Source organism: Aegilops tauschii, chromosome 2, assembly GCF_002575655.3.
Source record: "Aegilops tauschii subsp. strangulata cultivar AL8/78 chromosome 2, Aet v6.0, whole genome shotgun sequence".
Taxonomy (NCBI): domain Eukaryota; kingdom Viridiplantae; phylum Streptophyta; class Magnoliopsida; order Poales; family Poaceae; genus Aegilops; species Aegilops tauschii.
In genome coordinates this window covers 628,885,111-628,909,706 of record NC_053036.3, presented here as the reverse complement: position 1 = coordinate 628,909,706, position 24,596 = coordinate 628,885,111, and the positions used below count along the sequence as shown (strand labels likewise).

The following is a 24,596-nucleotide window of genomic DNA, read 5'->3' as shown; positions in this document are numbered from 1 at the left end:
TTCAGCATGTCTGGAAGCACGGGAGAACGTTCTTTTGCTGATATTATTACCAGTATTCGATACTGGGTTATTCATAGCATTACTATACCTTCCCTATTCATTGCGGGTTGGTTATTTGTCAGTACGGGTTTAGCTTATGACGTGTTTGGAAGTCCTAGGCCAAACGAGTATTTCACGGAAAGCCGACAAGGAATTCCGTTAATAACCGACCGTTTTGATTCTTTAGAACAACTCGATGAATTTAGTAGATCCTTTTAGGAGGCCCTCAATGACCATAGATCGAACCTATCCTATTTTTACAGTGCGATGGCTGGCTATTCACGGACTAGCTGTACCTACTGTTTTTTTCTTGGGATCAATATCAGCAATGCAGTTCATCCAACGATAAAACAAATTCCAACTATAGAACTATGACACAATCAAACCCGAATGAACAAAATGTTGAATTGAATCGTACCAGTCTATACTGGGGTTTATTACTCATTTTTGTACTTGCTGTTTTATTTTCCAATTACTTCTTCAATTGAGAGAAAGAAAGAGACTAATAAGAATTCTCTTATCCCATTTGGAAGGATACCATCCTTATAACTACCCATGACTGTTTTTGTCTCTAGCATGACCAATTGATAAAATGTGGAGGAAAGTAGGGGAAATGGCCGATACTACTGGAAGAATTCCTCTTTGGCTGATAGGTACTGTAGCTGGTATTGCTGTGATTGGTTTAGTAGGTGTTTTCTTTTATGGTTCATATTCTGGATTGGGTTCATCTCTATAGTAATCGGAGGGACCAGATTGTAAACATGAAAAAGTAGGAGCTTAGCGGGTCCTTACCCCCCTTTATCTGATTAGAGCGGAAAGGACCCGCGGAATTTTTACTCTTATAACGCGAATTGAATCTATTCGATTCACTCTTATGAAGCAACAAGAAAAAGAGATCACTCGAGGATCCAATATCTTATTTTACGAAGGAAGTATCCTGAAAATCCTTGATTTAGTTTCGAGTAATAAACTAATAAAACCTTAATCAAAACTATTCAACTAGCCTAAAAATAAAAAAAACCTTCAATGGAAGAGTTTGCTTTTTTTTGCAAAATTTATGTAAATTTGAAGTTGAACTTAATTAAACAAGCCAAGCAATTTGCTCACAATCACAAGAAATTTTTCCCCCGCCATATTTTCTTCCCCTCTGTTTGTCCACTACCTCGGCTAAACCTAAGCAAAAGAAAAAGAGGTCCAAGAGACAGACCCGAATAAAGAAGAAATAGTAATCTTTGACGAATTAGGAAGAAAAAGGATTCTTATTTTGATACAAGAAGAATCGGCACAAGAAAAAGCCTTTTTCTTGTGCCGAATAGACGATTAAGAAGACCTGCAATCCCTCCGAAAAGGAAGAAATTTTAATTTTATTGTTCTCGCCTTTGCCTTGGATTCTCTTCTTTTGCATGGGATATAAATAAGGAATTCCAGACATCTCATAAACAAAAAGCAGTCTAAACAAAAAAAGGATTTCCAAAATAGATCATAGATAATTCTAGCAATTGCCAATAAATCGAGGCTTTTTACCAACTTGATGGTAAGAAATCCCGGGACCTAGAAATTCATTTCGTACAATTGAACCTTTTCAAACTGTTTCTTTTTGAGAACCAAAAAAACTTGTGCCAAAATAACGGATGCGAAGAAGAACAAAAGGCCTTGGATAGGTAGCTAAGCTAATCTAGTTCCCTATACACGAATCTGTTGTCATTCTACTGCAACAGTTGTACTGCAATGATGAATACCTTAAAGTAGGTATAAATAGAAAGAATTTTGCTAAAATGGAAAAGGGCTTTCTTTCTAAAAAAAGATGCTTGCTAATTTGATTAATATTAATATCGGGAGATCAAACATTTATGCTTCACTAATTGAATGATAAATGACTACAAGCGAAGGAGATAGACGATTTAAACAAAAAAAGACCCAAAATTTCAAACATGTATCTAGAATTACTGGAAAACTACAAACAAAAATAGTGAAAATAAGCTCGTTAGGAGCCCATCCAAAATCGTTGTAGACCCAACGAATTACTAGTTCCCAACCACGGGTGGAGTGAAATCCAACAAAAAAATCAGTAACTAAAAGAATAAAAAAAAGCTTTTATTGAGTCATTTAAATTATAGAAGAATTCCTGAACCCAAGAATTCAAAATGACAAGTTCCTCTTTACCCAAAAAAAAGAACCACTTAGAATAGCCAAACAGATTATATTTGTCGAGAAATGCAAAATGGTATGGAGATGATCCTCATTATTTATTTTGACCCATTGTATTATTTCCTTGTGTATTCCTGTAGGAGGTTTTTGTACATGTGTCTTTAGTTTCCCTTTTATCATCTCGTCCAAGAGAGAAAGTTCTTCTAATTCTATGAATCTTTCTAGAATCCTTTTCTCTTGAATATCAGTTAAGAGAGTTTCGGATTGCCTGGTATTCCACCAATTCTTAATCCAAAGTTCCAGACATTTGTTAAATGAGGAAGAGACCCCCCAAGGCAAAAGTACGATAAATACAAGATATAGTAAAGAAGGCAATGCTTTCTTTTTTTTCATTTTTGATCCGTAAATGGAGTTGTTAATGAATATGCTTCATTCGCTGACTCTATTCCATTCCCTGACTCTATATGATGATATTTCTATTTCATGATATTTCTATTTCTTTGAAGCAAAAACTATATAGGTTTGATACCCTGTATCTATTCTTCTTTTTTGTATATTAGTTAGTAGTGGAATTTCAGTGCATTGGGTTCTTTCTTAGATCTAGATGGAATGAAATAGTGAAATAGAATTAAAAAAAGCCCTTTCGGATGAAAAAAGAAGAATAGTATGCGATATATCTCACTTGGATAAAAAAAAATTAAAAGCAAATTTCTCTTATCCTCGTTTGTTCCTTCCTTTAGATAAATACTTAAAAATCCCCTTACAATAACAAATCCAATTTAGAAGGGACTTCCTCCCCGTGTTGAGAAAACTTTTCTTCTTCCAATTCTTCTTTTCTTCATTCAACTCAGTTCAAAAAAGATACCTCAAAATACTTCAATTGGTACGCGCAAGAAATAGGCCAATTCGGCAGCTTTTTGTTCAATTTCTCGTGGAGTAAAAAATTGATCATCAGTACGAGTCAAGGGAATGATCCCCTGGCCCCGGATTTCCATATAAAGAATACGACGAGGATAAAGACCCTCTTTAACCTGAATTCTAATTGATTGGATATCCCGCATAAGGAATCGAAGGAAGACGCGACGTTTTATTCCAGGGAATCCCCAACGAAAAATGCACACTATTCCCTCTTTTCTATCGAATCGGTCATAACCACTACCTACATTCCACAAAATAGTACACCACAAGTAGGAGCTAATGAATAGGCCTGCGATTCCGTAGAAAGACATCACGACCCCCTGCGGAAAAAAAAGAATTTCTTGAGATGGATATCCTATACACCAACCGGTACTAAATGTTCAGGGGGGTTTGGATTTATTTTCTATTTTTCCTTTAGTTTTGTATTTTCAATTTAATTTAGAGATTGTTTTTACATTATAATGAGTTGTTAAATCATTAGGTGAAAGTACCGCAGATTAGTTTCAACTGGATGCATGCATGGATCCTAGCTAAGTGATCAAAGTATATATGCCATATACATATATATTACTTGATCACTTAGCTAGCTAGGATCCATCCAGTTGAAACTAATCTGCGGTTTCTTTCATAAATGATATAATAACTCATCATCATCATATTAATATAAAAACTATTGCATCATATATATCATCACCAACAAGACTAGTTAACGGTATAGTAGCTATCTAAAAAATCATTATAGTCGTCATTACCACTATTTAATCATCATAGTCATTACCGCTATCTAATCACCACCAATAGCAGCTTAAAGAAAAAACATTCACTTGTACCAGAAGGAAAGATATCATCGAGTTCAACATGATCACTCTTTGAGATTAAGTTCAGGACGAAGAACACGGACATGAGAGGACAAGTACTAAGAGCATGCTAATCACTCCTGCTACTCTCTCTCTCTCTCTGGTAAAATGGCATAGAACATGTATAGCTCTCCTGATTCATCATATTGGAGCATGCAGATGAACCTGTCTCCTAATCATGGGTTGCGCTTCTGATTGTTGCCTCCTAGTACTTCTCTGCGATCATTCACGATTTTGCTCTAGTCTTTCACTATTAAGCATTCCTCGGTTCTAGAAATCCTGAATGCACTCGTGTGCAATGTAGGATGTCTTGGCCGTAAGCTAACAATTGACATGCGACCGTTAGTCGAGATCCACTGAGGCACAACTATCATCGGGAGTCCCTGTTGAAGAGAACATCGTATAGTATCATACTTAGCAATGAAGTTTAGCTTAAAAATAATGTATGCAAAAGATGCACTGAGGACAAATAGTAAAAATCCTACCATCTTTCCTAAATACATGTGACCGTAGTTCAATACGAACACTATTGGTCGCATGTTTTGAGTACTAAGATTTGCAAGTCTAGGAAAATAATTTCTCTTGACAGCATCAAGATCCTCAAGCCATGAAACATATTGACTTATCTCCTCGCAGTTTAGTTCAGCCCCGGGACAGTGGACGGTCCTGTCTACCAAGTGCTGGACATGTTTGCTTGAATGGAAATAAGCTGTCAATAGAAATTAGTTGTCAACTATTTTTGAAAAAACAATATCGAACATAAATATGGTTGAGAAACTCACATGATGGTAGAACTGGAGGCGTCTGCACATCGACCCAAATGTCTCTATTACCTTCAATATCATCTTCGGGACGAATATCAAAGGTGATAAACATATCAGGCTCAAATGCATAAGCCTTGCATAGTGCTTGCCAAGTTTTGCATTCAAAATGGGTGTAGGTTTCCTGATTGTATAATTTGATGTTGAAGGTATAACCATGCTCGGTCTTTAAGTAAACTCTCTTTACCTCAATAGTTTTGTTAGGACTAAAACCTATCTTATCCAAGACAAAAATTCTTGCATGGCAGGGGATACGCTAGTAGAATAGTGAAAATTTAAAATAATAAGTTGAAGCAAATGAAGCATATATAAATCATGCTTAATTACGAAAAAAAGACTTGTCGTTGTGACTTACTGTATCCACTTCGAAGGTCTCATCCAGCTTGATGCTGAAGCGCCTATCATCAACTAGGAAATTTTTGTCACACAGGCCGCGTTGGTCTTCGCAGTCTTCGCACATAATGAAATCGTTTTCGTCGTCAGACGACATTTCCTATGTTCATAGGTGAAACATTAAACACTTATTAGTTATATTAATTCAACTAATTAAACTAGTTCTATTAATTCAACTAGCTAGTTCAACTAATTAATTCAACTAAGCACTTACTAAAAATATACCTAAATAAAGTATAGCTCCTAATTCAACTAACTAGTTCAACTAATTCAACTAAACTAGTTCTATTAATTTTCTTACTAAAAATAAAGTAGCTAGTTCTATATACTAAAATTTTAATTAGATGATCAAATCTCATATACCTAAATTTAATATATATTAATTCATCTATAACTAAAAGTATAAAAAACTAAATCATCTAACATTATCTAATTCTTATATAATCTAACATTTATATAATCTAACATTTTGACATTAAACATTTGTGTGTGTGTGTTTGTGTGTGTTTGTGTGTGTGTGCGTGTGTGCATATCTGTGCACAGGAGGCCGCCGGCGAGCGGCAGGGGGCCGGCCGGGGGACGCGATCGATCTTGCAGCGGGGGGGGCGGCGACGACGGCGACGGGGGCGGTGCGGGGGCGACGACAGCGACGGGGGCGGTGCGGGGGCGGAGCGACGGGGGCGGCGACGACGTACGGCGACGGGGGCGGCGACGACGGCGACGGAGGCGGCGCACGGACGGGGGCGGCGGCGACAGCGACGAGGGCGGTGATGGGGGCGGCGACGACGGCGACGGGGGCGGCGCGGGGACGGGCGCGACGAAGATGAAGATGATAACTAAAAATTTTCGTAAGTGCTGATTATATAAGGGAGGCCTTTAGTACCGGTTGGAGACAGGAACCGGTACTAAAGGTTAAATTTGGTCAGGCGAAGCGGCGGGAAGCGACCCCCTTTCGTACCGGTTCGTGGCTCCACCCGATACTAAAGACACACCCTTTAGTACCGGTTTGGGCCAGGAACCGGTACTAAAGGCGGTGCGCTCCCGTTCCGCGGTGCTCATTGTTTAGTCCCACCTCGCCAAGCCGCAGCTGCTCCTTCGAGCTCCTATATAATGCAGGCCTCTAGGCCTAACTTTGCCGCGCTGCCATGTGAGCCTGTTGGGCCTTATGGGCCTGCATATGCACGCCCAAGGCCGAGCAGGCCCACTGGGCAGCGCGGAAATAATTTTTTCATATAGTTTTTTTCTTTTGTGGTTTATATATTTTATTCTATTTATTTTTGAGTAGGTTTTTGCTGTATTTAGAGTTTCTTATATTTAATATTAGTGTATTTTATCATTATATTCATATTTGTAGTGATTTTTCAGTTCATTTTCTGGTGCTTTTCACTTTCACGGTGATTTAGCTCTGAAAACAAATCAGTAAATGCATCGAAAATAGCAAATTACGTCAGAAAGGGTTGAAAGTTGATGATGTGGATTTGAATTGTGCATCTGAACGCAAAAAAAAGTCCGGAGTTTTACTAAGTTATTAAAATATTGAATAGCCGGTGTAACAGATGAGTTTTCGTCCAAAACCATGATACTTCCTAAGAGATTGTCCAGTTTGTACACGAAGTGCATCTAGTTTTTGCCGCAACCCTCTCTACTTTTTTTTACATACTATGCGGGTGAAATGATGATACCTTGCCAAGTTTCAACCTTTTCAGAGTTCATTTTGTAGTGCTTTTCAATTTCAGGGTCATTTAGCTCAAAACAAACCAGTAAATGCATGAAAAAAAGCAAATGAAGACAGAAAGAAAGTTGATGAAATGGCTTTGAATGGTGCATACTGAACGCACAAAAAGTCTGGAGTTGTAATAATTAAGTTTAAAAAAATGAAGTGCCTTTGTAACAGATGAGTTTTTGTTCGAAACCCTGATACTTCGAAAGAGATTGTCCAGTTTGTACATGAAGTGCATCTATTTTTTGCCGTAACCCTCTCTACTTTTTTGCACATGCTACGTAGGTGAAATGATGATACCATGCCAAGTTTCAACCTTTTGAGAGTTCATTTGTAGTGCTTTTCAATTTCAGGGTCATTTAGCTCAAAACAAATCAGTAAATGCATGAAAAATAGCAAATGAAGGCACAAAAAGTCCAGAGTTAAAATAAGTTATTAAAAATGAAAGAGAGGCACAATGCTCACCTGCACGTTGCTTATCTTCAGGCCTTGAGGAAATAGTGTAGACTGCACGGAGCTATGTGTAGTTTTCGTCCGAAACCCTGATAGCTCCGTGCAGTCTACACCATTTCCTCAAGGCTTGAAGTTAATCAACGTGCAGGTGAGCATTGCCCCTCTCCTTCATCGTCTCTGCACTCAGGGCTTATAAACCGCTACGAGTGCCTCTCGCTTGGCGAGGTGGGACTAAAAACAGCTGCAAAAAGAATCAACTAAAAAACTCTTGTACCGGTTCATGCCATGAACTGGTACTAAAGGTGCTTGTGGGGCCCCAGCCTGGCCACAGCCAGCCACAGCCTCTTTAGTACCAGTTACCGGTTCGTTGCACGAACCGGTACTAAAGGTTCGCCACAAACCGGTACTAATGAGCTCCGCCCGCCTAGCCGTCGGAACCGGCACTAATGGTCACATTAGTGCCGGTTCAGTTACAAACCGGGACTATTGTGCTTCACATTAGGCCATTTTTCTACTAGTGAACGCTACAGGGTTAGACGGGACGGGGGCCCTGTGGGGGTTGCAATGCCACCAGAGCGTCGCGCCGGGCCCTCATACACGCGGGATGGTGTGGTGCCATGTCCGAAGAGGCGGCGCGCGTCTCCGGGGTGTGGCCCCCCTCACAGACGGTGCTGCCGCCGGCACCTAGAGGGGGAAAACGGACGCGTCGGGTCTACACGGAGGGGATCTTGATGTGGGTTTGGCCCGGATGTTGCTGCAAAGTGTTCCTATGGGCTGACCTAACACAACCGGGTGGAGAGTTCCACACGTCAAAGCCCGTCCCTGTAAAGCCAAAGGGATCTCGTGGTCAAACGCTACAGGGTTAGGCGGGACGGGGGCCTTGTAGGGGTAGCAATGCCACCGGAGCGTCGCATCGGGCCCTCATACATGCGGGGTGGTGTGGTGCCATGTCCGAAGAGGCTCCGCGCGTCTCCGGGGTGTGGCCCCCTCACGGACGGCGCCGCCGCCGGCACCTGGAGGGGGGAAACAGACGTGTCTTGTCTACACGGAGGGGATCTTGCTGTGGGTCTGGCCCGGATGTTGCTCCAAAGTGTTCCTATGGGCTGACCTAACGCAACCGGGGGGAGAGTTCCACTGGTCAAAGCCCGTCCGTGTAAAGTCAAAGGGCTAGATCTTGTGGTCAAACGCTACAGGGTTAGGCGGGACGGGGGCCCTGTGGGGGTAGCAATGCCACCGGAGCGTCGCACCAGGCCCTCATACACGCGGGGTGGTGTGGTGCCATATCCGAAGAGGCAGCGCGCGTCTCCGGGGTGTGCCCCCCCTCACGGACGGCGCCGCCACCGGCACCTGGAGGGGGGAAACGGAAGCGTCGGGTCTACACGGAGGGGATCTTGCTGTGGGTCTGGCCCCGATGTTGCTCCAAAGTGTTCCTATGGGCTGACCTAACACAGCCGGAGGGAGAGCTCCACTGTTCAAAGCCCATCCATGTAAAGTCAAAGGGCTAGATCTCGTGGTCAAACGCTACAAGGTAGGCGGGACGGGGGCCTTGTGGGGGTAGCAATGCCACCGGAGCGTCGCACCGGGCTCTCATACACGCGGGGTGGTGTGGTGCCATGTCCGAAGAGGCGGCGCGCGTCTCCGGGGTGTGGCCCCCTCCAAGTGACGGCGCCGCCGCCGGCACCTGGAGGGGGGGAAACGAAGGCGTCAGGTCTACACGGAGGGGACCTTGCTGTGGGCCTGGCCCGGATGTTGCTCCAAAGTGTTCTTATGGGCTGACCTAACACAACCGGGTGGAGAGGTCCACTGGTCAAAGCCCGTCCCTGTAAAGTCAAAGGGCTAGATCTCGTGGTCAAACGCTACAGGGTTAGGACGGACGGGGGCCCTGTGGGGGTAGCAATGCCACCGGAGTGTCGCACCGGGCCCTCATACACGCGGGGTGGTGTGGTGCCATGTCCGAAGAGGCGGCGCGCGTCTCCGGGGTGTGGCCCCCTCCAAGTGACGGCGCCGCCGCCGGCACCTGGAGGGGGGAAACGGACGCGTCGGGTCTACACGGAGGGGATCTTGCTGTGGGTCTGGCCCGGGTGTTGCTCCAAAGTGTTCCTATGGGCTGACCTAACACAACCGGGTGGAGAGGTCCACTGGTCAAAGCCCGTCCCTGTAAAGTCAAAGGGCTAGATCTCGTGGTCAAACGCTACAGGGTTAGGCGGGACGGGGGCCCTGTGGGGGTAGCAATGCCACCGGAGCGTCGCACCGGGCCCTCATACATGCGGGGTGGTGTGGTGCCATGTCCGTAGAGGCGGCGCGTGTCTCCGGGGTGTGGCCCCCTCCATGTGACGGCGGCACTGCCTTGCGTGGAGGGGGGGCCACACTGCGGAGCCCCAAGACGGGCGTCTACGCATGCCTGAACATTTTCACATATGCATCAGGACCCGTGCGATGTTTCGGTGACCTAGCTACACCCCGAATCCCCCCACTAACTAGATTCCCTCCGTGTCGACCGTTTCCCCCCTCTGTGACAAGGCGATAGCGACGTTCGTAACGGGGGGCAATCGATATACCATCAGGGTATGTTTTTTTAGATAAGGAATATTTAGATAAGGCAATCGTCTCTCTCTCTCTCTCCCCCTCTCTCTCTAGTTAAGAATCCAGATTTTTGTGGAAATAAAACAAATTACGCCTGATGGGTCTCTGGTGTTGTTAGCTCAGGTAAAAACCTGTACGACGGCTCACGCAATAAGCTAACCATCGACCTGCATTAATCTTCGTGCTGAAACTAATACGCCTAACAATATGGAAAGGAGGGAGTAGTTGAATTCATGACGCATCTAATGATATTGATTTCGTATTGTGAATGTTGATATTTTTTTTCTATAAAGTTGGTCAAACTTTACAAAGTTTGATTTCAGACAAATCTCATATGCGGGGTAAAAAGACCGGAGGGAGTAGTAATAACTAAGTAGATAAGAATTGTCAGCATTGCATAGGTGTGGCGAACAATAAGAGCAGGTAACAGTTACCTGGAGTCATATCTAGATGGCGGGACAATGTACAGACACGGAAAGGATGTTGAGGGTCATGGCGAAAGTGGTAATAAAAATCATCCGGAAGATAATACTTGCCAACTGCTTTCACAGCCTTGTTTCCTAAGTCAAGAGCGGCCACACATCCATCCTTATTACTGGGTTCCACCATAGATTTGAGATAAAGAATATCATCACCATCCGGGCTCAGGATGGGGAAAGCTGAGTAGAGGTCCCTGAATGTCAACTTTTCTCCCTTTAGCCCGGGCAACAAAGATGAATGTGCTGATCCGTCGACAATCAAGATGTCAGCGACATTGGCAGCGCATGTCTGGCGCCAACAGTTGGAGGAAACTGTCCGAGTCCATGTGACAGCCCTCCAGGCGCTCCCAAAGGACAGCTGCTTGCAATGCCAATCCACGGCTTTGCGCTCGAGCGACATGATCAAGTCTGAATCGTAGATAACATCATCCTTGTCGCTGCTCCGGCTTTCAGGAGCAAGATTCTCCATCTCAATAAACTTGAGCACGCCACCAACCCATGCGAGATCCCCAAACCACCAGAGATTTGGGTGAGATTCGCCTTCTAGTTTTTTGCTTCTCTCTGCGGTGGGAGGGGGAATGGGACCTTTTAGTTTGTATCTGTTCCCAGGCAACAGCTCCGGCAGCGGGATGAAAGTGAGATGCACCTGATCTTGACGCAGGTCGCACATGAGCAGGCCCTGTGACAAATCAACCCACCCTAGTAGGCCTTCTTGTCCAAGAGTGATCACCTTGTCGGGCATAATCCTGTCGACTCCAGGACATGGATTGGGCAGGGTCCTGGTGCTCCATGAATTTCTCTCAGACGAGTAGATCCGAAGGTGATAGTCATCCGACAACGGGGCGAGGCAGAGAGCGGCCACGAGATAGTGGCTGCCGAGCTGCAGGACGCCGAACTCCTTGACCCCCCGCAGATCATCGCGGTCGCCACCATAATAATCGTAGGGAGGAAGAATCGGGTCGAGCAATGGTGACTCGCCGGCCTTGTAGAGGAAATATTCGGACGTGTAGCGGCGGTCGAAGACGGCGCGGATGAGGACGAAACGGCCCTCCGCGCCGACGCCGACCACGTGTGGCAAATCTTGGAAATTGCAGTACGGCCCGTCTTGGAAATGAGCGGGTCTGCAGCAGTGGACGGAGAAGATGGACAGTTGCGGTGGGTCGGCCATCCAGAAGGAGACCGCCATGGTGAAGCCATCCTTGGATTCGGCTGTGGCCGTCGTCTCGTTCCTGCTGTCGGTGAGGCGCGGTTTCCGGGAGAGGAGAATTGAGGCCAGCCGACGCCGACGGGAGGCGTTCGTGGCGTCGCCCATCACGACGGGGCTTCGTGAGAAGGATTTGGGGATTAGGGTTATCTCTCTCTTCTCACGACCCCGAGGCCTCCTATGCAGCGCTTTATGCGCCAGGAAGCGCTATGGCGCTCCAAGCCGGGCCGCGGCCCAGTATCTCGCAACTCCATGCAAGTATACTTCATGTAACAACCTACTGCGAAAACATCTTCATAGAAACTATATTGAAAAGCCAAAATATCTTATGGTAAATTGTCAAGCATATCATGCCAGCCAAGCGCATGCTAGACAACTATTAAAACAGGGAAACAAATTCGGTAGGAAACAAAAGTCTTAGAAGAACGAATAAATTCCGTGTTCTATCTAATGGGAGAGATGACCATTAAATAAATGATCAATGCTGTACTCCATCTCTTGATAATGTAGTTTTGAATTTCTTGTGGTATATATAAATTATGCTTGGCCATGTTTATATTATATTATTTAGGCAGTATGAAAGTCAAGCTTTTTTACAAGAAGTTAACAATTGATTGATTTCCAGCCAATGAGAATGAACTTCGTGAATAGTAATTTTTGCTTTCATTTATACTTGATGATTAGAACAATAAGTTCTCACTGGTTCATTTTTCAAACTATGGTTCGATGGCCATGGTGGAAAAACACAACATAGTTTGCTGCCGGAAACAAGCCCAAGTTCATGGTAGAGATGAAGAAGGTGGACGGTGGTGACAGTGAAGTGTACACAGCTTATGTTCAGTCAAGAGGCTGATAGCCTCATACCTTGATATAATTCGCAATCGGAATCATTATTGTTTGCGGTAAGTAGGAAATACAATGCCTGATATGTCAATACATGATTTGTGTTGAACCACGTGAAGTGAATGTGACGATTGCAACGCACGAAGAATTACAAGTCGGTACAGGGAGAGGCTTGAGTTTGTTTCTCCCGTGCGTTGTATTTGTGCTACTATATTAAATTGGGATAAATTGTGCTGTGGGCTGAAAGTGTTAGTGTTGCGGGCCAAAAAATTAAGTTGTCATCTTTACAGAACGCAAATTCTGAACCCGACCTACGTAACCTACCCTGACCCATGTCCCTTATATAGAGACAAAAAAACGTATTTATTTCAGGATTTCCGACGTTACGTTTTCAGTGGAAGGAGACGTTCCCGTCGACGACACGGCGCCTACGGTGACTTCGTAAATCTCATATTTTATTTTATTTCCCCGCAAAAAAAAAGATCTACAAGATGCAATAAAACTAATGAGCTACTAGAAAGCTAACCAAAGTTGTTATATGTATGTATGACAAGGCTAATCAAAGTTGTTATACGTATGTATGAGAACAACACTTTGTATCCAAAAGGAGCCTCTCATTCATCTTTGGTCGTGGGGAGAAGAGGATACAACCATCAATTACTCATGTTCTGCTGCAGGGTCGTCGTTGTGGTCGCGATTCTCCTGCTCCTGCTCCGTCATGGACGGGGACAGCCGCAGCGAGGAGATGGGCAGGAGGTGGGGCAGCGGCAACGGTGCGGCAGAGGACGACGAGGCTTGAGAAGGTGAGCTCGTCGTCGTCGTCTCGCCGTGGCAGCCGGCTCCGTCGATGTCATCCTCACCGAGCGCGATCTCGAGGTGCCGCTTCCTCGGCTCCATCTGGTTCCTAGCACGCACACACACATGTCAAGGTGAAAGAAACAAGGGAATTATATGCCCGGCCGGGTGTTTCTTGCAGAGATTGAGATGCTTGCTACCCAACAAGAATAACGTACTTGAAGGCGAGAAAGATGATGCACTGCGCCCTCATCTGCCTCAGCTGCGGCTGCGTGTAGGCCGCCGCCGTAGCAGGCCGAGCCGTCGAAGGAAGCATCTCTGCTCAGCCGTTCTCGGTGTTGTTGATGTTGTAAGTTCTTGAGTATGCTTGCCTAGTTGCCGTCCTATCCTCCCCTCCTTGGATCTGCAACTGGACAAGACTACAAGATCGATACGATTTGCCGGGACAGTGACATGAGAATGCAGCCAAGAGAAAAGGCCAAAACAGCAAACCTGAATAGGCTTCTTCATACTCCCTCCGTCCCAAAATTCTTGTCTTAGATTTATCTAGATACGGATGTACCTAATATTAAAACATGACTTGATACATCCATATTTAGACAAATCTAAGACAAGAATTTTGGGACGGAGGGAGTATGAAGGTGCAACCAACAACCGAGGAGCATAAGTTACATGAACAATCAAGTTGGAGATTTGAATATGCATTTTCTTCTACTCTAAATGGGCAAGTGCACTGCTTTCAAATGACTCAGTGTTGTCTTCTATGCATGATTTTTTCACACTTTCAACTAAGCTGGCGTGTTACCATTAGACCTATAGCCATCCCATCATGCAGCTCTGGCACAAATTGTCGAAGTCGAAGAAAATGGGGTTCATGTGTGGCACCTTCAGAAACACTTCCATTGGTTCCATTTGATGCCAAAAGGTCTTCAAAAAAGAAACGCGCCCACCGAAGGTCAGACATAAAAGAGAAGTCACAACAACTTAGGCACACTCTGAGGTCCCAGAAGTTGAACTGGTATCTCGTCCATTTTTTCCCCATCAAGAAAACTTGCCATCAACAAGGTGCTACATAGAAATGCAACTCCACATGCATGGATCACTCATCTCCAGCAAATTTCACCCAAAATGCTCATCTCTACCTACTCAAGCCAAGATTGAGAAATTAGAAATTGTATGAAAGAGGGATCATTCACTTTGTTGGTGCTGATCCACATGCTAGTTGCTCCCTCCTAAATATTTGTTTTTCTAGATATTTCAACAAGTGACTACATACGGAGCAAAATGAATAATTCTACACTCTAAAATATGTCTATATACATCCGTATGTGGTAGTCCATTTGAAATCTCTAGAAAGACAAATATTTAGAAACGGAGGGAGTAGATCAACCAGGATGCCAGCTATTTTAGCCCCTGCCTGTTGCAACAACACATAGGGACCGAAGAAGTGGATCAACAAGAATCAAGTGCAAGTAGTGCGTTCATGATTGGATGGAAAAGAATCTCTAGATCCCCAGAAGGTAACTCAAAGAAATGAGATCAATGCCATTTGCAGCTAGAACAAGCCGTTTGTGTGTTGACAAAGGTACCATTTTGTGTTCTGAAACCAAAAAGGATCAACACGCAGCAGACCAATAGTATAGATTTTACAGAAAGGATGGACTCGCTCTGTGCCCCCATCAGCTAGCCGCCCAAGGACTTTGCCGCAGCCATCCTGGACAACACCTTGATCTGGCCCCTCATCCGCCCCCAGGCCCTCATCCACCATGGGTCAAGCCTCAGCCTCCTTCTCCCCGTCCACCGCGACCCGCCTCCGCGGGTTCTGGAGCCCGAGCGGCCGCTGCGACGACAGCGCTTGCACGGCGGTCCCCTGGCGAGGTCCATCAGTTCTTGACCAGTAGGTCCTTCCACGCCTCCAGGGTCAGATTCTCGTGGTTCTGGTGCCGACACAGTGCCGTCCACCCCTCGGTGGTCAGCATGGCGTGGGACTGCATGCACAAGATTACACTGTTACATTCAAGACTAAGTGACTTTGGGATGAGAATGGTTGGATATTTATTGCAAAGCTTTGTAATGCAATTGAGATTTATTTTACCAAAAAGAAAATGCAGGCAACTTATGAATAGATAACCCAAGATAAAATCCAGCAATTAAGTACTGAAAAAATTCAGTAAAGTTCTGCAAACAACTTTTTTGTTAGTGATACTTGTGAAGTTAAAGCTCGGTCATGCAGCAACCAGGGCAACTGTGCCATGCTCTATAGTATGTGTGTTGCTCTGCTTCAAAGGAAGGGCATGGATGAGAAGGAAGCACAGACATAAAGGAGAGGAAGGTGATTAAAGAACAAAACTAGCATTGGCACATAGAAAGCACCAACGGCTATCTGTCAGAGGCTGCTAGGTTGTAGGTTCAATTGCACCAGTAGACTAACAAAGGCTCAGTTGTAAAATGATTGGAGTTCAGTACCAAAGAGGAATCGATTTGATAGACTAATGACAACATGAATCACAAAAGTGCACTGCAAATAGGGAGAAATGTAAAAGGTTGCATCTGCATGCAGGCAAACAAAGTTTGAGTTTTGACAGGCATGGCAGAATAATGTACTGCTGTAAATTACTATAGGTGAATTTGTTTTCGTGGGTGGAAATTTAGTAACTTACTATAGGAGATAGATGTCATGTGAAGGAGAACAGGAGATAGATATAGGTGTGAACTGAAAACAATTTGGTATTCAAAAGAAACAAAAAACTGGTGCACAGAAAAAAAATGCCAAAATTCAGATCCATAGCAAGTAATTCTCTGAGATAAGTGCATTAATTCAGACAGCAAAGTTCCGCAGATTGGATGGGTTGACTTGATGGTCGCAGGTTGGATGGATTCACTTGATGGCTTTGGAAAGGGCTTCACTTATGCAGGACAGGATGACAGGATTGCAGCGGGGATAGAGCAGAAAAGTGCAGTGTGGCCAAGTGAAGGGGTTTTCAGATGTAATGGACCAAAAGCACACAATGAATATCACAACAAGGGTTAAAGGCATGGCAGAAGATATTGTTCCATATGTACTGTCATAACACAAAGTACTACACAATCCATCCATCTGTCCATAATTACCATCCCATGATAGTGCTAGCAACCTCTATTTAGTTTCTCTGGAAAAGCCTTCATTTAAAAATATGTGGTTGAAAGAAGTGATATTAATAGATTTTTCATGAAAAATATTTATATTTTTTCTAATATAATCATATAAGAATCCACTATTATAGTCACTTTGGTAAAAGTAAGAGAGGATTCAGTCTAAAACAGGTTTTGTTGGTCAGTAAATAGTGTTGATCTGGTAGTTTTAACTGTAGCTGTTGGAGTGTCTCCAAGCACTCCAGATGAAGAGAGGTGACGCGAAGCAATAAGTGGAAGTCAGGGACGAGTTCACTTAATGACTCGAGTCCTTAGACTCCAGTGGATGGCCAGATGTTCATGCTACCGTTTCGAGGCCTGACATATGTTTTAGGGAGATACGACGAAAGGGTAAGACAGAGATTAAGCAAACGACTATTGTGGCCTATTGACAAGGTTCCCAAATCTGATGGACCAAAAGCTAGTGCACAATGCTCAGTGCAAAAAAAAAAAAGTTAACGGCATGGCAAAAAAAATTCTCAACTCCAACAACGACGCAAATTACAACATAATCAACATGCCCATCATTAGCATCCCATGAAAGTAATACCAATCTCTATTTAGTCAGTGTCTGCAAATTTGCATTGTGAGGTACAATAAAGATTATCGTGACCAAACAAATGCAAATAATATCATTTGATTCATCATGCAGAATATCTTGTAATACTATATTTTATTCAAAGCTTTAGTATCGTACGGAGTATTTATTACAACAATGAATTAACTTTCACATCGGAGACCAAATAAGAAATTTTTGCCTCTTACTATCTTAAGATAATTTTTATATGAAATCGATATAGATAAATTTACAGGTGTAACGGTGACCAAATAAGACTTCGAGATAGCATAGGTCCTGCTTGACTGGAATAAATGTTTCTAAGATAAAACAACACAAAGATGAACTGGTAGCAATGTCCTGATTTAAACTTCTATTCGTTCTCCATTAAAACTGAAACAATTGTTGTGATCCAGTGTGTTTTACGATTTTTCAATACCCCTAAAATGCTACTTATTGTGTGTTAGATCCTCCTGTTCACCTGTCTAATTATCTTAGGATGGCAAATAGAGAAGGCAAACAAATTAATTAGCTTGACCAGCTTTGCCACAAGCACAAAAAAAGCAACAACCACTGAACTATGTAACCAATAATTACTCATCACATTAACGAACTAACAAGTATCAGACAAGCTATGTGGTTGTTATAACTATAAATGAAAGGAGGTAACTATCATGCAACATAAAATTTACTACTTGACACTGTCGGTGATGATAATAACAATGGTAGGAAGTTGCAATACGCTTCTGACTGGTGGTGATATGAAGCACACACCCTCTCAAGCTGGAGTGTGTGGACGTCCCGTGTGTAACAACCTGTGTTGACCGATGAGATCATGCCATAATGTAGGAGCAAGTGCCTCCCCACTGCACCTATCATAAAGGACCCAGAATCCAGCGAAAATGCCTCATTCTCCATCTGCCACTGGGTGGAACTCCAACCATTGTTTCGCCAAACAGTATAAATACGGCGAGATGTGTCAGGTTTAGGCACAAACATCACAGTCACGCCTTGGCCTGCCTCCACAATGGCTACATCACCCCTCAAAACTCTGACACATGGTGGGTGGTCAGGCATGGAGAATTCCATCCTCCGGATGTCAAGCACGAGCAACTTTTCACTCAAACATGAAATCCAGTAGAAGCAGCCATGCGTGTAATGGCGCGACACGGACAAAAGCGTCCATGTAGATAAGACAAAGCCAGGTAAGCTGCAAGTCAGGGATGTAATGGCTCGCCATTGCCCGGTGTGGGAAGAGAAGACAAGGACCACCCGTTTAGTTTGGAGCAGCACCAGCCAGAAAACTCTGAATGAAGTCTCCTCCATAGCTTCTGCCTCCTCCTCGTCGCCGGAAGGGGCGAGGAAGCAGTCGGCGAAGCAATCCCTTTCTATCAGGATTTGGCACACAGCCGGAGCGGCTAGGTCATCCGGGATTGGGGGGAGCAGGAGGTACTGCCGGTGTAGGGGGTCGCACACCACCATCTCCTTGAAGAGGGGTCCGAGCTCGTCGTGACGGCAGGGTCTGTCGAGGAGGACGCGGCCGTCGCGGACTTCCCGCACGGTCCAGCCCCAGTAGGGGGCGGGGAGGAAGGTGAAGTCGAAGTCGGTGGCGCTGGCGACGGCGCTGGCCGCCAGCGCGGAGGGGTGAGGCGGTACGGCGGGGTGGAACCCTTTGTTGTCGAGGAAGCCGAGGAGGGGCGCGGGGTGGAGCTTGCGGAAGCGCCGGAGGAAGGCGCGGTCGGCGACGAGGCGGCGGAAGGAGACGCATGCGGCGGAGGCGCGGATGAGGTCCTCTGGGGTGGGAAGACGGAGGAGGATCTCCACCAGGAGCTCGGCGGGGATCGCCGACAAGGCCATCTTCCGGCGTCGGTGCGGGCAGCAGCGGCGGCGGCGGCGGCTGTGTGTGTGCTGCTGCTATGTGGGAGTCCGCACGAGGCTGCGGGGTGCGAAATAAGCCGACGACATAAAAATGGGCAACGTTGGGCTGAAAGTGTTGTGCGTCAAAACAATGGCTGGCCTACAAACTAATCGGTTGCAGTAAAAAATGATTTTATCCCCTCAAAAAAAAGTAAAAAATGATTTTAACATCTAGGAAAAAGGAATTTAAGAGCACTATAGTTTTTGGTAAAAGATTAGAATCATCCACCCGATTCTATGCTCCGTGTCCGCCGTGTCGAGAGCCAACCTGTGTCAGTCTAGTCCCACGCACCGCAACTCACGATTTTTCAAGATCGTCCATGTTTCCAAAACATGGGAAATGTTGCAGTGGCAACTCGATGGTGCAGATAATTGTTTTTACAGCATAAGCTCTGTTCCAAAAAAAACTGCAACATAAGCACTGTTGCAAAAAAATCAGCAACGTAACCTCTGTTGCAAAAAAAATTCTAGAACACAACCTTTGTTACAAATATTTTCTGCAACATGATCTTTATTGCAAAAAAAAAAAAATCTGCAACACATCGTATGTTGCAAAAGTGAAGAACAACTCGGGCACTCGGCGCTAGATTTGTGCCAATCTGACGACTTGCGAGGCGGAGGATCCGCCGGCCGACGCGTAGCACATAATTTTTTTAAAGACAATGAATTATAAAAATATGCTCACAAATTTTTAAACAATGTTCAATAAGTTTGGGAAATATTCATTTCATAAAAATGTTCTCTTGTTTAGAAATAGTTTGCAAAAACCTAAAACTATCATGTTTTCAATAGTTGTCCTCAAATTTGAAAAACATTCCTGAATTTTAAATATATTCATGCATTTTTAGAAAATATTCTTTAATTTTAAAAGATGTAAGCTAGTTTTCCAAATAAATAAAAAGGATATAAATAGGGAAATGAATAAATAAAGAAAAAACATGAGGAAAACCCGTGGAAGAAAAGAAACAAAAAGAAAAACACTCAAAACAAATAACAAAAATACAATGAAAACCACTACCAAACGGTTGGAAAAATCAATTGGGAGAAATCGCTCTTGTTCCTTGCCTCCTATTGGGGATGGACAAGCTATTTTTGCACTATGCAAATCACCGACAATTTAAAGCATCAAGTAGGAAATTGAGATGTCTTGCACCACATGCTAGGCGTCCAAGGACGACCAAACGTGTATGAGGAGAAAGAAGACGAGTGTGATGCTCGCTTGGGCTAGCTCGCTGGTTAGCCTAGTTGGCCTCGGTCCATCCAGAGAATAGAAGGAAAAAAACAGAGCGCAAGCGAAACAGACAAAAAACACAGAGAATCTTTAAAATGTTATTATGTAAACTAAAAATGTGAGCGAATTTAAGAAAATACTTTGCAAAATAATAAAATGTAAATTTTAAAAATCAAGAATTTTTTAGAAAATCTTGAATTAAAAACGTTGGTGAGTTTCAAAGAATTTTCAAATTGTTTGCAAATTTTTAAAAATTTATGAATTTAGAAAATGTTCTTGAACTTCAAAAAGTACTTGAATTTGTAAAATTTTCAACCTTTTAAAAATGCAAAAAAAAAATTAAGAATGTTCACAAATTTTAAAAATATTCACGAATTTTAAAAACATCCCTGCTCGGCCTTGCTCTGCTGTTGAGTGTTGATGGGTTGAGTTCAGTATCCGCTTGCCTGATTGCCTTGCCTTCCTATCGTCCTTGGATCTGCAACCGTAATGTATTCTTCATCACAAGATACGCACACACTTGGAGAAGACTAGAAGATCGATCGCTGAACCAGCACGATTTGCCGGGACAGTGACATGAGAATGCAGCCAGAAGCGCACGACAAAAAGACAATGCATAATAGAGTAATAATAATCATTGCATCCAGCATAAGCACTTACATCAGCAGCAATGCAATGCAGATCTATTGCACGGCAAGTGCTGCCAGGATATGGTTGATTACATGAACCAGCAGAAGAACACCAAGATAATTATCGGCCTCCAACAAGCCGGCAGACGATAGAAAATGTAAATACTAGTATATAAATGAAGCGACAGCAAGTCGTCAGATTGACCTACTGCATATATAGAGTATTAAACAGAAACTCTGCCATCGACAAGCTAGCTGCTACTGAGAAATGCAAATCCATGTGCATATGGATCTCTGCACCTAAACTAGAATTTGTATGAAAAAGGGATCCATATGCTAGCTAGATCAACCAGGATGCCAGATATTTAACCCCTGCCTGCTGCAACAACACACAGGGACCGAACAAGTGGACCAACAAGAATCAAGTTCAAGTAGTGCCTTCATGCTTGGATGGAAAAAATCTCGCAGCAACATAGCCGTGCAGACGTCGATCTACACTGGCTCTCAAAGACTGCGGCTTGACTTCGTAACTATTACCTCTGCTCCGAAATATAAGCCGCTGGGGGTTCAGTTTACATTGCCCCAACGAGGCAACGCCTTATATTTAGGAACGGAGGGAGTAGAACAAGCCATTTCGGTGTTGACAACGGTACTGTTTTGTGTTCTGAGACCAAAAAGATCAACATGCAGCAGACCAGTAGTATTGAGTCATTCCGATTCCCCATGAGCTAGCAGCTAGCACATCCTGATCAAGGCAAGCCCCTGCCGCCAAAGGACTTGGTCGCAGCCGTCCTGGACAACACCTTGATCTGGCCCCTCATCCGCCCCCAGGCCCTCGTCCACCACGGGTCAAGCCTCAGCCTCCTTCTCCCCATCCACCGCGACCTGCCTCCGCGGGTTCTGGAGCCTGAGCGGCCGCAGCGACGACGGCGCTTGCACGGCGGTCCCCCGGCGAGGCCCGTCAGTTCTTGACCAGTAGGTCCTTCCACGCCTCCAGGGTCAGCTCGTGGTTCTGGTGCCGGCACAGTGTCGTCCACTCCTGGGTGGTCAGCGTGGCGTGGGACTGCATGCACAAGATTACACTATTACATTGAAGACTAAGTGACTTTGCGATGAGAATGGTTCGAATTGAGGGGCATGCCCCCGATTTCATTTTTCATTAAATGAAAGGAAACCGATAAAACAGAGTCTTTAAACATTCGAGGCCCTGGCGTCAAAACACCCAGAAACATGGAGCAGGCAACAATAAACTTCTCACCTGCAAAGCGAGGGTAACGACGCAGGGGCCCTGCAATTTGCAGCAAAACGAAAGAAGCATCCAGGACAGCCTGATATACCCATCTAAAGCAAGTTCCAAAAGATATCAAAACTATATTAAAAAAAAACTACGCTACTCCAAGCCTTCTCGTCGTCGAATGTTTAAAAGCTTTGTGATGCGATTGAGATTTACCAAAAAAAATATGCAGGCAACTTATGAGTAGATAACCCAATATCAAATCCAGCAATTAAGTACTCACAAAATTCAGCAAAGTTCTGCAAACAATTTTTTTGTTAGCTATACTTGCAAAGTTAAGCTCGGTCATGCTGGCTGCCGACAAACAAAATTGAGCAAAAAATGCATGATGCAGCAACCAGGGCAACTGTGCCGTGCTCTATAGTATGTGTGTGGCCCTGCTTCAACAAAAGGGCATGGATGGGAAGGAATCACAGACATAACGGAGAGGAAGATGATTAAAGTAAAAAAAAGCATTTGCACATAGAAAGCACCAACAGCGATCTGCCAGAGACTCCTAGGTTGTAAGTTCAACTGCACCAGTAGACTAAACAAAGGCTTAGTTGTAAAATGATTGGAGTGCTATTAATCATTATAGGTGAATTTGTTTTCATGGGTGAAAATTTAGTAACTTGCTATAGGTGAAATAGAGTGCCCCAACTTGCGGAGAGGTGACGCGAAGCAGTAAGTGGAAGTCGGCGATGAGTTCACTTAATGGCTCAAGCCCTTAAATCTCCAGTGGATGGCCAGATGTGCATGATAGCGTTTTGGGGCCTGACATATGTTTTAGGAAGACACGGCAAAAGGATAAGACAGGGACTAAACAGACACTATATATTGTGGCCTACTGACAAGGTTCCCAAATCTGAAGGACCAAAAGCACTTAAGGACTCGAGCCCTTAAATCTCCAATGGATGGCCGGATGTGTACGCCTAAAAATTGCTCAATTCCAGCCACAACGCAAACTACAACACAATCAATATACCCATCATTAGCATCCCATGAAAGTACTACCAATCTCTATTAAGTGTCAGCAAATTCTTGCTAAAAAAGATGCACTGTGAGGTGCAACAAGGATTATTGTGATCAGACAAATGCAAATAATATCATTTGGTTCGTCATTCAAAAATTTCACATCGGATACCAAAAAGACATGTTTTCCTCTTACTCCCTCTTAAATCAGCGGCACTTATTTCGGGACGGAGGGAGTATATCTGAAGATAATTTTTTATACGAAATCGACATAAGTAACGGTGACCACATAAGACTTCCAGATAGCATAAGTCCTGCTTGACTGGAATAAATGTGTCTAAAACGGAACACTGCAAAGATGAACTGGCAGCAATACCCCTAGAATTCTACTTATAGTGTGTTAGATCCTCCCTTTCACTTCTCTAATTACCTCAAGATGGCGCATAGAAAAGACAAACAAATTAGCTTGATCAGCTTTGCCACAAGCACAAAGAAAAGCAGCAACCACTAAACTATGTAACAAATACTTACTGATCACAATAATGAGCTAGCAAGTATCGGACAAGCAATGTGATAGTTATAACTACAAATGAAAGGAGGTAACTAGCATGCAACAGAAGGTTTACCACTTGACACCATCGGTGATGATAATAACGATGGTGGGAAGTTGCAATATACTTCTGACGGATGGGGATATGAATCACACACCCTCTCAAGCTGCAAAGTGTTGACATCCCGGATGTAACAACCTGGTTTGACCGACACGCTTCCGACATGATATAGGAGCAAGTGCCTCCCCACTGCACCCTTGATCAAGGACCCAGAATCCAGCGAGAACGTCTCAGTCTCCATCTGCCACTGGGCGGAACTCCCACCATTGCTTCGCCGCCAAACGGTATAAATACGGCGATCTGTGTCCGGTTTAGGCACAAACATCACAGTCATGCCTTGGCCTGCCTCCGCGATTGCCACATCGTCGCCCCGAAATCTGACACAGGGTGGGTGGTCAGCCATGGAGAACTCCATCCTCTGGATGTCAAGCACGAGCAGTTTTTCACCTGAACCTGAAACCCAATAGAAGCAACCATGTGCGTAATGGCGCGACACAAACCAAACCTTCCACGTCGATAACAAAAAGGCAGGTAACGGCTCGCTCCGACTCAGGGCTTGCCATTGCCCTGTGCCGGAGGAGAATACAAGGGCCACCGGTCTGGTCTGGAGCACCAGCAGCCAGATCACTCTGAATGACGTCTCCTCCACTTGGTCATCGCTGGGAGGGGCGAGGAAGCATTGGGCCAAGCACGACCTTTCCATCAAGAGTTGGCTCACAACCGGAGCGGCTAGGTGATTGGGGATTGGGGGGAGCAGGAGGTACTACCGGTGCAGGGGGTCGCACACCGCCATCTCCCTGAAGAGGGGTTCGAGGTCGTCGTGACGGCGGGGTCTGTCGAGGAGGATGCGGCCGTCGCGGACTTCCGCACGGTCCAGTCCAAGTCTGTATCGCCATCGGGGAGGAAGTTGAAGTCGAAGTCCGCGGCGCTGGCCGCCGGCGCGGAGGGGTGAGGCAGTTCGGCGGGGTGGAAGCCTCTGTAGT

At 44.6% G+C, this 24,596-nt stretch overlaps 2 protein-coding genes across 2 annotated transcripts in view; one reads left to right on the top strand and one right to left on the bottom strand.

The window, feature by feature from the left end:
* Positions 1-24,596, top strand: part of LOC109746557 (eukaryotic initiation factor 4A-III homolog B) — a 102,894-nt gene that overhangs the window by 8,286 nt on the left and 70,012 nt on the right. The window lies entirely within an intron of this gene.
* LOC120973853 (uncharacterized) lies at positions 21,262-24,316 on the bottom strand. The gene is made up of 2 exons (XM_040400125.3): positions 23,629-24,316; positions 21,262-21,820 (listed from the first exon to the last, which is right to left on the bottom strand). The coding sequence occupies exons 1-2, from the start codon at positions 24,314-24,316 to the stop codon at positions 21,507-21,509; spliced, it is 1,002 nt and encodes a 333-aa protein (XP_040256059.1). The 3' UTR covers positions 21,262-21,506.

What these genes read in the sequence shown, in the direction of transcription:
- LOC120973853 (XM_040400125.3), bottom strand. Translation starts at nt 24,316, where the DNA reads ATGGAAAGGTCGTGCTTGGCCCAATGCTTCCTCGCCCCTCCCAGCGAT. An exon ending in ATCACCGATGGTGTCAAGTG is followed by an intron (nt 21,821 to 23,628) that starts GTAAACCTTCTG and finishes TTGTGCATGCAG; the next exon opens with TCCCACGCCACGCTGACCAC.